The 17,072-nt window shown below is 44.2% G+C and overlaps 1 protein-coding gene across 1 annotated transcript in view; it reads left to right on the top strand.

The window, feature by feature from the left end:
- LOC123755808 (very low-density lipoprotein receptor) overlaps window positions 1-17,072 on the top strand; it is a 69,239-nt gene that overhangs the window by 37,816 nt on the left and 14,351 nt on the right. The window contains 7 exon segments of the mRNA XM_069300306.1: window positions 597-773; window positions 3,504-3,623; window positions 6,530-6,646; window positions 6,870-6,986; window positions 10,904-11,080; window positions 13,393-13,506; window positions 16,164-16,283. Of these exon segments, the coding sequence (XP_069156407.1) occupies window positions 597-773; window positions 3,504-3,623; window positions 6,530-6,646; window positions 6,870-6,986; window positions 10,904-11,080; window positions 13,393-13,506; window positions 16,164-16,283 (942 nt within the window).

Raw genomic sequence — 17,072 nt, 5'->3', positions numbered from 1 at the left:
GCCCAGAAATTGGCATTTCATTACATTCAGCACGGGTTTTTTAGTCCTAAATGTTCATTTGGTGTGTTCTCATGTAGTTTCTCCAAGAGGAAAGCATGCTGTTTGTGTGTACTGTATAACAGTATGATATTGTCAAAAACACTTATTTAACATAATTGTCAATGAGATTGTGCTATGATTATCTCTTTTTGAGGATTTTGGGCTTCTTTTGAGAGAAAGATAAAGAAAGTTGAAATTAGGACAGAAAACCAGTTTAAAACTTTTACTAAATTTCATTCTTCTGATTCTTCTGAGGAATCTGATTTAAAAATCAGAAAAAGTTTCTGATTTACCTGAGGACCACTAACCCTAGTGGCCTCGACGAGGACAGGAACCCAGCGGCTTGTCAAAGGTCCCCCCATTTGCCTTTATGACCTTTTCCAGTTAGATTTTAAAACACAGGTTTCTATATTTTAGTAATTACTAAAATTGATGTTGAAGTGCTGAATGCGATTTGTGAACATTTTGTCCAAAGAGTGATCTCTTCACTGATTAAGTAGCTCAAATATACATCAAAATATTCAGTTAATTAACATGTTTTAAATACATTTAATTAGGAATGTAGTGAAGCTGAATTTCGATGCATAGGGGATGAAAAGTGCATCCCCGAAGATAAAGTGTGCGATGGTATTGATGACTGTGGGGATGACAGCGATGAAGCTCGTTGCCCCAGCCAACCAGACCCACCAACTACTACAGTGTTACCAGAGACCACATCATCTTCATCTACTGAAGTGAGCTTAGTTTTTAAACAAAAATGGTTTTCTTTTTTAATGTACTGTAGTTGCTGATAAATGACTTAATTAAGAAAGGGACAACAGGTAAGGATGTTTTCTCCTAACACTCAAAGATGTCTTGTGGAAAATACTGAACATCCTTTCACCAAGTCGGTTCATAATATGGGAACTCTTTCAATGAATGATTTAGCGGAAAATGAAGATGTTCAATATGCAGACGATAAGTCACAATAACGGGGCTAAAGATATGAAGACTAAATCAAACACCGGAAGATGAGATGACGACGACGTTTTGGTCCATCCTGGACAAGTCGATGAAGATGTTCTACATGGGCTTAATAGAAGAGGGCTCTTGGAAATAATTTGATCTTGCACTCCCAAATGGATTTGGTATGGATAGGCTCCTTCAAGGTAATCTACACAGCATTTGTTAGACCAATACTGGAATATGCAGCACCATCATGGAATCGATACCTTGTGAAGCATAAACCTAAAATTGAAAAAGTGCAGAAATTTGCAGCAGGATTAGTGCCAGAGCTAAAGGGGCTAAGTTATGGGGTATAAGCAAATGGAATTAAATCTCACAACACTAGAGGACAGAAGAAACAGAGGGGATATAACATTCAAGATACTGAGGGGACTAGACAAGGTGGACAAGGACAGCCTTTTTAAATTGAGAGAAAGTAGCACAAGAGGACATAAGCAGAAGCTGGATGCACATTTGAATCGAACAAATGTAAGGAAATACTTGTACCATGTATGGGTACAATGTGAAATGCACTGAAAGAAGACGTTGCTTACATCAACAACTTTAAAGCTAGATTTGACAAAGAAATTGAACATTAGGATAAGTAATTTATAATGCAACAGGTACAAGAAGGCTGGTAAAGGGTGGTATACAAGGTCCCCTTTGCCCAGAATATGTATATAAGGCTGGGAGTGTTGGCCTCACTTCCTCAGACACTAATAGAAAGTGTCTGAGGGAGTGAGTACAATTTTTTTTTTTTTTTTTGAGATATATACAAGAGTTGTTACATTCTTGTACAGCCACTAGTACGCGTAGCGTTTCGGGCAGGTCCCTGGAATACGATCCCCTGCCGCGAAGAATCGTTTTTTCATCCAAGTACACATTTTACTGTTGCGTTAAACAGAGGCTACAGTTAAGGAATTGCGCCCAGTAAATCCTCCCCGGCCAGGATACGAACCCATGACATAGCGCTCGCGGAACGCCAGGCGAGTGTCTTACCACTACACCACGGAGACTATAAATAGTTCCGTCTCTGGAACAGTTCCGTCTCTGTATCAAATGGCAGCAATCCGTATCAGAAAAAAGCAAAATGCATTATCAACGGTAACTGAAGTATCATCTGAATAGTGAGACCAAACATAACCAAAGAATTTTGGGGACAGATTCATAGGGCACTGTTCTATTTGTATACAGGTTCTACTTGTATATAGGTCTAGTGTACTTGTATTCAGGTGCTTCTCAATCTGTACAAAGGACAGTAAAAATATTAGTGCCACTCTCACAAATTCAGTATTATTTTGTAAACAAATAGTGCAGCACTTTATAGGATTGTATCGCCCCCAAAAAAGTCCAGCATTCCATTGGCCTATATCTAATACTGCAGTTGCCCATAGGTCTATATCTAAATAATGCAGCATTCGACATATCCACAATCCTTAGGTTGGATTAAATCATTGTTAAACCACAGTCCCTGTGGTGTAGTGGTTAAGATGCTTGCCTGGCATTTCACGTGCGCTTTGTCCTGGGTTCATATCCTGGCCGGGAAGGATTTATTGGGCGCAAATCCTTAACTGTAGCCTCTGTTTAATTCAACAGTAAAATGGGTACTTTGTTGTAAATCGCTTTTTCGCAGGGTCGTTTTCCAGGGAACAAAGGATTAAGGACTTGCCCGAAATGCTATGCGTACTAGTAGCTGTACAAGAATGTAAGAACTCTTGTATATATATAAATAAATAAATAAAAAATATAAAAGCCAGTTCTCCAATTACTCTAAAGAATGTGCAGTAATATCTGTAATATGATTCACTCTCAAAGATGCATGAAGCATTACTGATGTCAGTCCAGGCTATACAATTTTACAATTTTAACATTTTATAATATTAAAATTTTATAATTTTATGGCTTGTGCACTGTGGGGTTTTAACATCTAGTCTGACCAGTACGCCTTATTTGACTACTGTTAGTCCTGAGGTGGTCAGACTGTGGGTTCGTTTGTTTATTAACTATTCATATGTGAAAGAGACTGTTTCTTTGTCTGTCCAAGGTTGGAGACCAGACACTTTGGGCTAGCCTCACCCAACTTTGCAGGGGACTGGTCTGGGGAGGGGGTAAGGTCACATAGTGACAGGGAAGAGGAGGGGAAAATGGGGGAGATGGAGATAAAAGAGAATGGGGGAGGGAGCTGTTGAGGGTAAAGAAGTGGGTTATTATTCCTCATTATGGAATAATAACCCAGTATATAGAAAAAACAAGAAAATTTCAAGCCCAGAAGAGGGTGCTGGTTTGTGATCGAAATATCCGATCTACATTTCTTGTGTTGTCTAAATTCAGTAGTAGGTTATTTTTTCATAATGAGGAATAATAGCCCACTTCTCTATCCTTCTTCTATATACTGTATACATATACAGTACATATATACTGTATATGTGTATATGCTGTATGAAATATTACAGTATTTATTTCTTATCCATTTTTTTCAGAGAAAGTGTACACTGGATGAATTTTCTTGCTCAGTGGCTGGACATTGTGTGGCGCTTTCTTGGCATTGTGATGGTGACCGTGATTGTCCTGATGGGAGTGATGAATCTGAATGTCCTGAGGTATGCTCCTTTCTGATACATACTGAATTAATAAATTCTGTTTCTGTTTTGTGAAATCCATGTTTGATATAATAAACATTTCTCTAATATTGTGATGTGGATAGATATAATAAACATTTTTCTAATAACTGGTATCATGATGGGGGACCGGTTGACATTCTGCACTGGTCCTTTGGTGCAGTGATCTACGTCGTTGATTCACAATCGTGAATCCTGGTTTCAATCCCCAGATGGGGGTAGCAATTATCTGACACATTTTCTTTCACCTGATGTTCGGTTCACCTAGAAGTAAGTAGGCATATCCTGGGGAAGGTCAGTAGTTGACATAGCAAGAGCTCAATAAGCTCTCACTGTCCCAAAGAACAGGCTTCCTGTCCCTAACAACAGGGCTTAGTGCTTTCAAGACATAGTTGGCATCACAGTGACTGCAAGGAAGTGTTCCCTCTAAAAATTGGCTTACGTAACCTCTGGTCGCCTCACCTCCCGTGTTTTCACCTCTTACAGCGATGACAGTTTGGTCAAGCCTGGGCATCTTCTGTTGGTGGTCTGGGTAGGCCATTCTTGGAGCCAGAAGCTGGGTTGCATGTGCCTCCCGCACCCGCTTCTTCTTCTTCGTCTGGTCGGCGCCATGATCGCTCTGTTCGCAAGGCTGCTCGCAGGGTTCGTGTCAGCCCTTTGCGGGTTGCCTATTTGACCATGCAGTTGTGGGGAGGCTCACTTGGTCCCTCGGTTTGTGGGCTTTTCAGGATGTTTCTTTTGGCCTGCGGTGGCATTGGCTGGTCTCATTGCCCTCAGGGGGTTGAGGCTGTTTGGGGCAAGCCTCCTTTACTTGCCTTCATTGGGTCATCTCAGGGTGGGTGACTTTGGGTGTGTCATCACGATTGCACTGCTTTGGTAAGTCTCCCGCCTGTTCCAGTCAAGACGCTCTGGATCTCTGGTTCATCCTTGATATATCTGGGTTGAACCTGTTCATTCCTTGCCCCCTCATTTTGGATAACCACTTTTGCCCAGGTCTTACTCATTCTCGAGCTAGGCACTTGGATTACCTCCTTGGACCTCCAGGATGCATACTAGCATGTGCTGTTCCATCCAAGGTTCAGAAATTGTTCAGGCTTTGTGGTGTGGTGGCAGGCTTTCCACTTTCAGATTCTCCCGGTTGGACTCAATAAGCCTCATCGTATCTTTACGTGTTTGCCTCGAGTCGTGGTGACCCGTTTTCTTCTGCTGGGTGTTCGGGTGTTTGCCTTCCTCAATAACTGGCTGGTGTGGCCTCCCAGTCAGTCCGCATGTCTGCTTGCCAGGAATCTGGTTCTTTCGCAGCTCGCCAGGTTTGGGTTCCTGGTGGATTGGTAGAAGTCCCAGTTGGTTCCGTGCCTGGTTCAGACTAGGTTGGAACAATCAATCGGCATCACTTTCTCTGCCTCCAGTGGCCTTGCTACACCTACAGTGTTGCCATCTCTTAGTGTTGAGTGGGCGCTGGGTGGATCAGCAGTTGCTCGAGCAGTTGTTGCGTGAGTGCCTGAACTCCTTGTTTTTTCTCTGGGCAGGGTTTAGGTTCACAGGCTGTTTTGATTCTTTGGGACAGCCCCTTTTGTTGCTCTCACAACGCTGGGTGCGAACACTGGGAGCCTCTGTGTAGGTTGCTGCACTGCTGGCTTCCTCTTCAGGTTTTTTACCTGGCCTCTCTAAGAGAGGCACAAGGAGCAATGGTCTATAGAAATGCACATGTGGTTATGGAGCATTCTATGTCTACCATCTACCGGGTTAGGCACCCAAAAAGGTAAGTGGCCCAAAACAAACCCCTATTCTGGTTGAAACTACTACTGAAAGTCAAACGAGTGGACAGAACTCCCAAAATGAAAATGAGCAAATGAGCATGACATCACCATGTCACCGTGCCGCTTGTCTGCACAACCTCCCTCATCCCCCTCCCCGGAAGGGAGAAGGGGGAGCCCCAGACTCTCACGGCAGCGATCTACCCTGCAGTTCTTTGGCTGATGTGATCGGCAACGGTCATGTGACTCTGGCTCCAGATTTCTGTCCTTAGTTCTGTGCCTTGTGGTGTTGAGCGGTTTCTCTGGTGGTGCGCGAGCCAGGAGTTATCTCACAAGTACGCAGGCTGCATGCGTCATCATGTCGCAAATGGCAACATGATGACGTCATGCTCCTTTACTAATTTTCATTTGGAAAGTTCCATCCACACGTTCGGCTTTCAGTAGCAATAGTTTCACCAGAATAGGGGTTTGTTTTGGGATGCCTACCTTTCTGGGTGCCAAACCCGGTCGATGGCAGACATAGAATGCTCCCAACCACACACAGGGGCTTCTATAGGCCATTGCTCCTTGTGCCTCTCTTGAGGGAGGCCAGGTTCTGACTCATGGTCCCCAGTAGGCAAGAACTCCGAGCACATGGACTTGTGATCCTGTGGTCCCGGGTTCGATCCCGGGCGCCGGCGAGAAACAATGGCCAGAGTTTCTTTCACCCTATGCCCCTGTTACCTAGCAGTAAATAGGTACCTGGGTGGTCAGATACCCAGGTACCAGGTCAGATAAATAGGTCAGCTGTCACGGGCTGCTTCCTGGGGGTGGAGGCCTGGTCGAGGACCGGGCCGCGGGGACACTAAAGCCCCGAAATCATCTCGAGATATAACATCTCAAGAACATTGACTGATGCCAGAAAGTTATACATACCCACTCAGCCTGGATAGCTCCAGGGAGCTTCCGGGACTCGCCCAGAAAATGGCGTTTCATTACATTCAATGCTGATTTTTAATGGGTCTAAAACGAAAATATGTATGTATGTAGCATTGTTCTTGGGGCTAATCATTACTAGAGGGGAGCTACCTAAATTAGTTTGAAAACAATAGATGTCTAAAAGACTTTCAATAATGGTATTCATTCTCACAGGGTTCTTGTCCACATGGAAAATTGCGCTGCAACGATGGGCAGTGTATCTTCCCCAGTTGGCGGTGTGATGGGGAGGAGGACTGTGGTGATGGGAGCGATGAAAGGAACTGCACAAAGGTTATAACTTTACTACGCATTCAAATTTAGTGCAAATAATACAGTAGATAAATTCACTGTTTTGTGCTGATATCCCAGTTAGTTAGTTGTGATTACTTGTGTGTGTTCTGCTGTTATAGATGTACAGTTCAAAAATTTATGTTCATTACTCATTACTAGGGTATTATTTCTGGGGAACTCCTTGTGACTAAAAGACTTATAATAGTGGTGTTTATTCTCACAGGATTCTTGTCCAAGTGGAGAATTCCGCTGCGGCGATGGGAAGTGTATCTTGCCCAGTTGGCAGTGTGATGGGGAGAAGGACTGTGGTGATGGAAGTGATGAAAGGAACTGCACAAAGGTTATAACTTTACTACACATTCAAATCTAGTGCAAATAATACAATAGATAAATTCACTGTTTTGTGCTGACAGCCCAGTTAGATAATTGTGATTACTTGTTGCTGCTCTGTTGTTATAGACGCACAGTACAAAAATTTATGTTCATACATTCATTACACATTACTAGGGTATTATATCTGGGTAGCCCATTGTGGCTCACTGAAGCTATCTTGCTGAGATGGCTCCCAACTACTAGAGCGCATCAACAGTGGAGTTCAGTTCGACCTACCGGGGACCAGAGGTAGAACCTGGCCCCCTCACAAGAAGCAAAGGGAACAGGTGACACTCTGCCACCTCGCCATGGAAGGCACCCAGAAATTCTGCAAACGAATGCAAACTATTGTTGGGTTCAAGAGAGACTGAATGAACTCTTCGCCAGCAACACAGCCTGTCCTCATAAACAAAGGCCAAAGTCCATTCCATGCATCCACCAAACTCCATTTTTAATTGAAAAATGGTTTACACATGAAACAACTGATGATGTTTGAACACTCCTCGAACAAGTGCTTTGATGATGACCTTTGTTCAAACCATAACACTGTAAATGCTTCACCACATACAACTGCAAATAAACGGCAACAGAACCTAAACACCTAACCTAACCAATGCCTAAATATACACGTTGTGCTAATGTATAACAATATTAATTTCTAGTTAAGGAAATCTATATTTTGAATGAACAGCATGTTAAAATTTATTAATGAGTCTTTTGGGTTGACCGCTGGATGGAATGGACATGGTCTAAGGATGGGTTGCTGTCTGGCTGCCTTTCCTAGCAAAGTGGTGGAGTGTTACTTGCTCCCTGTGCCTCATGTGAGGGGGGTGGGGGCCAAGTTCTGGCTCTGGTCCTCGGTAAGCCAAACTGAACTCCACGGCTGATGCGATTTAGTAGTTGAAGCCATCTCAGCGAGATGACCTCAAGGAACCACTGGAGATTGCCCAGAAATTAGCATTCATTACATTCAGCACCGTTTTCTGTGGAGAGCCCCTTCGGCTCCCCAGAGCTATACCGGTGTGATGTGTACATATTAGACCATGGCAGTCTGTGTTTACCATCTACCAGTTCAGGCACCCAAAATGAGCAGATGGGTTTCTCGCCTGTTTCCAGTTCCGAAACAGGACTGTGAGGACGTGCGGTTCATTCTGAACTTGTCCCGTCTGAACCCCTGGGTCTTTTGCCCCTCCTTTCGGATGACCACTCTGTCCCAGGTCCAGCTTCCTTTGGAACTGGATGCTTGGATGGTGTCTCAGGACCTTCGGGACGCGTATTGACACATCCCGATTCATCCGGGGTTCAGGGACTGGCTCGGTTTTGTCGTGGGATGGCACGCTTACCGCTTTCGTTGCCTTCCATTCAGCTTGCATCTGGCCCCTCACGTTCCTCACGTCTTACACGGGTCGTGGTGACCCGTTTCAGTCTGTTAGGGGTTTGAGTTCTGGCTTACTTTGACTGGGTGGTCTAGGCTCCTAGCCTGTCTGTGTGTCTGCTCGCCAGGGATTTGGTTCTTTCCCAGCTCGCTGGATTCGGGTTCTTGGTGAACTGGAGGAAGTCCCATTTGGTTCCCTCTCAGGTTTGGGCTTGGCTGGGTCTTGTATGGAACTCTCGGACTGCTTCCTTCTCTCCCTCCCACGGCGTTGCTGTGGCTGCAGTCCTGCATTTGGCTGTTTTTTGGGGGGCTCCTGGGTCACTTGTCAATTGCTCAAGCAGCTGTGCGGGAGTCTGAACTTCGCTGTGCTGGTCTACCCATCGGGTCGGATCTGACTTCAGTGGCTGTTCTAGTTCCTTTAGGGACGTCCCTTCTGCTGCTCTCGCAATTGCTGGGTTCTGGTCCTGATGGCCTAGCATTGGCTGCTGCGTTGCCAGCTTCCTCTTCAGGCTTTGCGGGGTTCAGTGTCGTGGCGCCTACCCGAGCCCTCGCTCGATTTGTTCACAGATGCATCATCTCTCAGCTGGGGCTTTGTGACCAGTGCTCACCAAGCCGGCCAGTGTTGGTGGGGTCCATCTCTCAGTTGGGTTCACAGCACGGTGCGGGCTGGCTGCTTCGGCTGACTCGTCTGCTGAGTTCTTGGGGTTTGGTACTTCTGGAGGTTTATATCCAAGGAGTGTCCAACGTCCTGGTGGACAGCTTGTCCCATTTCATTCCCCTGTCTAGGAAATGTATGGTTGACGCCGACTTATTCCATTGGCTCTGCCAGACATTCGGGCGCCCGGAGGTGGACCTCTTCGCATCGGCCTGGTTGAGGCGTCTTCCGGTATATGCTCGGTGTCCGAACCCGAGAGTCTTCCCGCAGCTCCGCCTCTTTCAGCAGATCGGTCTGGTCTGGTACATGGCTGGTTTGATCTTCTCCTCCGATCTTCACGTCTGGCCTTAAAGACGGGGTTTATCACCACTTGTATGGTGATCGGGTGGCTTTGTTGATGGTATCTCACCTGAGAGTTTTGTCTCAGCAGCAGTATAAAGTTTCCCTGCAGTCATTTCGGCATGTCTTGAATCTTCGTAGGTTGTCTTCGATTTCTGATTGGGTTCTTTTGTCCTTTATCTCTTGGTTATTTCAGGACCATCAACTTATGCCAAATACTGTCGCCTCGTATCATGTGGCGCTGGCGGAGCCGTTTCAGCATGCGTTCGGTGTGGATGTCACTTCTGTTCTGTTCTGCAAGCTTTCTCGGATGTTGTTTTGCCTCCGGCCTGTTCATGCGCTGCCTGAGCTGTCCTGGTCGTTGGACCGGGTGCTCTCTTTTCTCTCTTCTCCTCAGTTTGTGGTGGCCCCTTTGGTTTAGGTCTGTTTTTCTAAGTTTCTTTTCTTGTTGGCATTGGCCTCTGGGGGTCTGGTCGGGGAGCTTCATGCTCTCCTCTAGTGCAGGGGTTTCTACTTTTTCGATTCTGGTGGTCGTTTTGTTCGTTTGCAGCCGTCTCCTTTTTTGGCAAAGAATGAGACTGCTGCTTTCCGTAGGGATCCTTGGGTTGTTGGTGCTTGGTTGGTTCGGCCAGGGGTGCATCATGTTTTGTGTCCAGTTGCAGCTCTTTGCCGTTAATTGAGCGCCACAACCTCCGTGGCAGGGGACGTGCTTTGGGTTGACCCGGTTTTCCTTCTTCCCTGTTCCAGGGCGTGGGTCTTTAAGGTTGTCCACAGGATTATTCAGTCCAGCCAGCCTGCGGTCTATCTCTGTGCCCATGAAGTTCGTAGGTTCGTTCCCTGTCCTGATCTGACATTCGGGCACGGGGCTTTTGAAAGTCAAACAGGGTCCTGGCCACATGGTACTTCGATAATGTTCCTGCTCACTACACAAGCTCTTCTCGGGCTCAGGTTCTGGCTCGTGGTCCCCGGTAGGCCTAGAACTCCATTGATTGACTGTTGCCACAGTCTAATACGGCATGTATATTGTATTCACATCAACCCAGTACAGCTCCGGAGACCTCCAGGTCTCAACTAGAAAATGGCGTTTCATTACATTCGGTGCTGGTTTTTTTAGCACTAAATGTTCATTTATGTGTTCTCATGTAGTTGCTGAGAAAGGAATGAGTGCTTTTGTTTTTGTACTGTATTACAGTATTGTCCCAAACAAATTATTTAATATAATTATCATTGAGATTGAGCTATGATCATAATCTCTGTCTGAGCATTTTTGGCTCATTTTGAGAAGTAAAGAATGTTGAAATTTGGACAGATAATCAGTACTTGCTGCTTTTCTTGAAAACCTTTACTAAATTTCATAGTAAGCTTCCATATTTTAGTAATTAATAAAATTGATGTTAAAGTGCTGAATGCAATTTGTGTGCTTTTTGTCCAAAGAGTGATCTCTTCACTGATTAAGTAGCTCAAATATACATCAAAATATTCAGTTAATTAACATGTTTTAAATACATTTAATTAGGAATGTAGTGAAGCTGAATTTCGATGCATAGGGGATGAAAAGTGCATCCCCGAAGATAAAGTGTGCGATGGTATTGATGACTGTGGGGATGACAGCGATGAAGCTCGCTGCCCCAGCCAACCAGACCCACCAACTACTACAGTGTTACCAGAGACCACATCATCTTCATCTACTGAAGTGAGCTTAGTTTTTAAACAAAAATGCTTTTTTTTTAATGTACAGTACTGTAGTTGCTGATAAATGACTTAATTAAGAAAGGGACAACAGGTAAGGATGTTTTCTCCTAACACTCAAAGATGTCTTGTGGAAAATACTGAACATCCTTTTACCAAGTCGGCTCATAATATGGGAACTGTTTCAATGAATGATTTAGTGGAAAATAAAGATGTTCGATATGCAGACAATAAGTCACAATAATGTGGCTAAAGATATGAAGACTAAATCAAACACCGGAAGATGAGGAGACAAAGGCATTTCAGTCCATCCTGGACCATTATCAGGTCGATGAAGATGTTCTACATGGGCTTAATAGAAGAGGGCTCTTGGAAATAATTTGATCTTGCACTCCCAATTGGATTTGGTATGGATAGATTCCTTGAAGGTAATCTACACAGCATTTGTTAGACCAATACCGGAATATGCAGCACCATCATGGAATCCATACTTTGTGAAGCATAAACCTAAAACTAAAACTGTGCAGAAATTTGAGCTAAGCTAAAAGTGAGCTAAAAATGCCAGAGCTAAGCGGGCTTAGCTATGGGGTATAAGCTAATGGAACTAAATCTCACAACACTAGAGGACAGAAGAAACAGAGGGGGGATATGATAACATACAAGATACTGAGGGGGAATAGACAAGGTGGACAAGGACAGCCTTTCTAAATTAAGAGAAAGAAGCACAAGAAGACATAAGCAAAAGCTGGAAACACAAATTGAATTGAACAAATGTAAGGAAATAATTGTACCGTGTATGGGTACAATGTGGAATGCACTGAAAGAAGTAGAAGTCACCTCCATCCACAACTTTAAAGCTAGATTTCACAAAAAAATTGAACATTAGGATATGTAAATTAAAATGCAACAGGTACAAGAAGGCTAGTAAAAGGGGGGGGGGGTATACAAGGCCCCCTTTGCCCAGTATATGTATATAAGGCTGGGAGTGTTGGCCTCACTCCCTCAGACACTAATAGAAGGTGTCTGAGGGGGGTGAGTACAAATAGTTCTGTCTCTGCATCAAATGGCAGCAATCCATATCAGAAAAAAGCAAAACCCTTCAGCAAAGGTAACTGGAGTATCATCTGAATAGTGAGACCAAACATAACCAAAGAATTTTGGGGACAGGTCCATAAGGCACTGTTCTATTTGTATTCAGGTTCTACTTGTATATAGGTCTACTTGTATACAGGTGCTGCTCAATCTGTACAAAGGACAGTGAAAATATTAGTGCAACTCTCACAAATTCAGTATTATTTTGAATGCAAATAGTACAGCACTTTATGGGATTGTATTAAAAAATATCCAGCATACCATTCGCCTATATCCAATACTGCAGTTGCCCATAGGTCTATATCTAAATAATCCAACGTTTGACATGTCAACAATCCTTAGGTCAGATAGTCATTGTTAAACCAATTCTCCAACTACTCTAGGGATTGTGCAGTAATATCTGTAATACGGTTCACTCTCAAATCTGTATCTTTAATATGGTTCACTCTGCATGAAGCCTTATTGATGGCAGACTAGGCTATACAAATATATAATTTTAGAGCTTATGCACTGTAGGGTTTTAACGTCTAGTCTGACCAGTTCGCCTCATTTGACTGCTGTCAGTCCTGAGGTGGTGGGACTGTGGGTTGGTTTGTCTATTAACTATTCAATTGTGAAACAGAGACAGTTTCTTTGTCCAAGGTTGGAGACCAGACACTTTGGGCTAGCCTCACCCAACTTTGCAGGGGGACTGGTCTGGGGAGGGGGTAAGGTAACATTGTGACAGGGAAGAGGAGGGGAAAATGGGGGAGATGTAGATGAAAGAGAAGAGGGGGGAGATGTAGATGAAAGAGAAGAGGAGGGAGATGGAGATAAAAGAGAAGAGGGGGGTGATGGAGATAAAAGAGAAGAGGGGGGAGATGGAGATAAAAGAGAACGGGGGAGCAGTTGAGAGTAAATAAGTGGGTTATTATTCCTCATTATGGAATAATAACCCACTGTTTTGAAAACACAAGAAATTTAGACTGGATACTGTATTTTGATTTCAAGCCCAGAAGAGGGTGCTGGTTTGTGATCGAAATATCCGGTCTACATTTCTTGTGTTGTCTAAATTCAGTAGTAGGTTATTTTTTCATAATGAGGAATAATAGCCCACTTCTCTATCCTTCTTCTATATACTGTATACATACTGTATACAGTACAGTACATATATACTGTATATGTATATATGCTGTATGAAATATTACCGTATTTATTTCTTATCCATTTTTTTTTTTGAGAAAGTGTACAGAGGACGAATTTTCTTGCTCAGTGGCTGGACATTGTGTGGACCTTTCTTGGCATTGTGATGGTGACCGTGATTGTCCTGATGGGAGTGATGAATCTGAATGTCCTGAGGTATGCTTCTTTCTGATACATACTGAATTAATAAATTCTGTTTCCGTTTTGTGAAATCCATGTTTGATATAATAAACATTTCTCTAATAACTGGTATCATGATGGGGGGCCGGTTCACATTCTTCACTGGTCCTTTGGTGCAGTGGTCTACGTCGTTGATTCACAATTGTGGATCCTGGGTTCGATTCCCAGATGGGGTAGCGATGATTTGACACATTTCCTTTCACCTGGTGTTGGGTTCACCTAGCAGTAAGTAGGTTATCATAAGTTAGTCAATTGTTGTGGGTTGCATCCTGAGGAAGGTCAGCAGTTGACATAGTGACAGCTCAATAAGCTCTCACTGTCCTGAAGAACAGGCTTCCTGTCCCTAACAACAGGGCTTCCAGCCCTGTTGTTAGGGACAACAACAGGGCTAGAAGCCCTGCTTCTAAGATATAGAAGACAGCTTCTATATCTTAGCACTTAATAGTGCTTCTAAGATATAGGTGGCATTACAACATCTGCCAGGAGGTGCTCCCTCTACCAATTGGCTTACGTAACCTCTGGTCGCCTCGCCTCATGTTTTCGGGACATGTCTCTCACGGCGATAACAGTTTGGTCAAGCCTGGTCATCGCCTGCTGTTGGTCAGGGTAGGTCATCCTTGGAGCCAGAAGCTGGGTTGCACATGCCTCCCACAGCTGCTTTTTCTTTGTCTTGTCGGCGCCGTGATCGCTCTGTTCGGAAGGCTCCTCACTGGGTTCACACCAGCCCTTTACGGGTTGCCCATTGGCGGCGCAGTTAGGGGGTCTTTGCCATGATGGTCTACCTACCAGGTCTGCTCTTTGGGTCCTGGTAGTTGTTCTGTTTATTTGCAGCTGTGGCCTTTTCTGTCGATGTATGAGACTGCTGCTTTCCGGAGGGATCCCTAGATTGTTGATGCTTGGTTGGTCTAGCCAGGGGTGCATCATTTGTTATGTCCATATCCAGTTGCGTCTCTGCCGTTTCCTGAGCATCACGGCCTTGGTGGCCAGGGACGTGCTTTGGGTTGACCTGGTTACCTTCTTCCCTGTTCCAGGGTTCGGTTCTTTGGTTCTTTTTGGTTCTTCTTTGACCAGGTTCTTTCTTTGGTTTAGGATTGCTTTCTGAAAGCAGTGTTTTTGCTTCCTCTTGTTTCTGGTTGTTGAGTGGGGGAGCTTTGTGCTCTCCTTTGGTTCCAGGGCTTTTGTTTTTTTGGCCCTGATGGCCGTTTTGTTGATTTGATGCCGGCTCCTTTGCTGATGGAGGTTGAGCCAGTTGGCTTTCAGGGCCATCATCCTCTGGTGGTGGATGTTTGGTTGCTTATGGCCAGGGGTGAGTCATGCCTCCATTTCTGCTTCAGTGGCCTCCTTGTGTGTTGATCTGGTTCCCCTTGTTCCCTGTTCAAGGGCTTGTGTTTCTCAGGTGCCTCCCTCCGTGCCCACGATTTGCGTCGGTATGCCGCTTCGACAAATTTTGCTATTTTTCTTGAGCTACTCTTCAGGCATGGAGTTTTGGTGGTCGGGTTTCTTCTTCATCTTGGTATCTCCAATACTTCCTCATACCTGGTTGATGCCCTTTTTCCTTCTATGTGGGGTAGATAGCTTCAGAGAGCCACAAAGGGCTTTTCCCAGAAAACCAGTGTTGAATGAAATGAAACACGAATTTCTAGATGAGCTCCGGTGGCTCCTTGATATCCCCCCTCTCCTAGGGCATCGGATTGTTTCCATCTTAAGAACTGGTGGAACGAACTTGGTCTGCCTCCCTCTTTTCCTCTAAACGAGAGGGGGAGGGGCCAAACAAGCTCATGCTATTTTCACAAATTTCTAATCATTTGTTTACATTATTAAGGGAGTTCTTTTGGCTGCTTTGAGGCTGTGGTCTCATCAGAAATCTGGCATCAGTGGTCAGTTTTGTTTCATCGAGTGCCTTTCCTTAGTGGTGTCAGACATGAATAAATTTCCATAAATATTTTTCATAACGCTACTCTTCACCGCACGTCACTGATTGGGCCAGGTTCTGGCTCATGGTCCCCAGTAGGCCAATAAGATCTCTGCTACTGTTGGTATTTTAAAGTCAAACACTATATCAGTATAGTAGCTTCAGGGAGTGACTGGGGCTCACCCAGAAATTGGTGTTTCGTTACATTTAATGCTGATTTTATCACTATCCGAGAATAGCTTAACTGATTTTAATAAAAAGTGCTCAATGATTCTCCCTTCAAGTGGCACCCAAGACACGTGCCACACCCTAGACAGGCCACTTCTCTAAGTGGATAGAGTGGTTGATTGTTTTTATAGGTGCACCTCCAAAATCTGGATTATATTTACCTCAATTTAACTGAGGGCCACTAATACTAGTGGCCTCGACGAGGACAGGAAACTGGCGGCTTGTCAAAGATCCCCCTCATTTGCCCTGATGATCCTTTCTATCTGTAGTTTAAATCCCAGCAGTCTTTTGGCGTTTATGTTTCCGTACTCATTCATAGGTTTGTGACATTTGGATTTCCAGCTGTTTTTTAATGGGTCTAAAAAGATGTTAAAATATGTATGTATGTAACATTGTTCTTGGGGCTAATCTTTACTAAAGGGGAGCTACCTAAATTAGTTTTGAGAACAATAGATGTCTAAATTACTTAACATAATTGTGTTTATTCTCACAGGATACTTGTCCACACGGAAAATTCCGTTGCAACAATGGCGAGTGTATCATGCCCAGTCGACGGTGTGATTGGGAGGCGGAGGACTGTAGTGATGGGAGTGATGAATGGAACTGCACAAAGGTTATAACTTTATTAACAGTTAAATCTAGTGCAAATAATACAGTAGATAAATTCACTGTTTTGTGCTGACAGCCCAGTTAGTTGTGATTACTTGTGTGTGTTCTGCTGTTATAGACGTACAGTACAAAAATTTATGTTCATACGTTCATTACACATTACTAGAGTATTATATCTGGGTAGCCCCTTGTGGCTCACTGAAGCTATCTTGCTGAGATGGCTCCCAACTACTAGAGCGCATCAACAGTGGAGTTCAATTTGGCCTACCGGGGACCAGAGCTAGAACCTGGCCCCCCTCACAAGAAGCAAAGGGAACAGGTGACTCTGCCACCTCACCATGGAAGGCACTCAGAAATTCTGCAAACGAATGCAAACTACTGTTGGGGTCAAGAGAGACTGAAGCTTCAGGGTCCGTCTAATTACCACAAGCTTCACAAAGCTTCCTGGCAATACGTTAGTAATGAATAAATATATGTTAGGTTAGGCTGACCTGACCTGACCTGACCTGACCTGACCTGGCCTGACCTGACCTGGCCTGACCTGACCTGACCAAATCTAACCAAACCCAACCAAACCCAACCAAACCACACCACACCACACCACACCACACCTAACCTAACCTAACCTAACCGACGGTTGGATCGTCGACTTGATTTGGCGTCACCAGCTCTTTATTTTCGTCTAATTTCTTTATAAAAAGATACTTTTTCAGATTAAAATTATGTTTTTTCGTGTTGTACATTCAGCACCAACATTATAATGAGTAAATATATCATATATATTCATTACTAA

The sequence above is a fragment of the Procambarus clarkii genome, chromosome 43, assembly GCF_040958095.1.
Source record: "Procambarus clarkii isolate CNS0578487 chromosome 43, FALCON_Pclarkii_2.0, whole genome shotgun sequence".
Lineage (NCBI taxonomy): Eukaryota > Metazoa > Arthropoda > Malacostraca > Decapoda > Cambaridae > Procambarus > Procambarus clarkii.
This window is presented reverse-complemented; position numbering and strand designations above follow the sequence as displayed.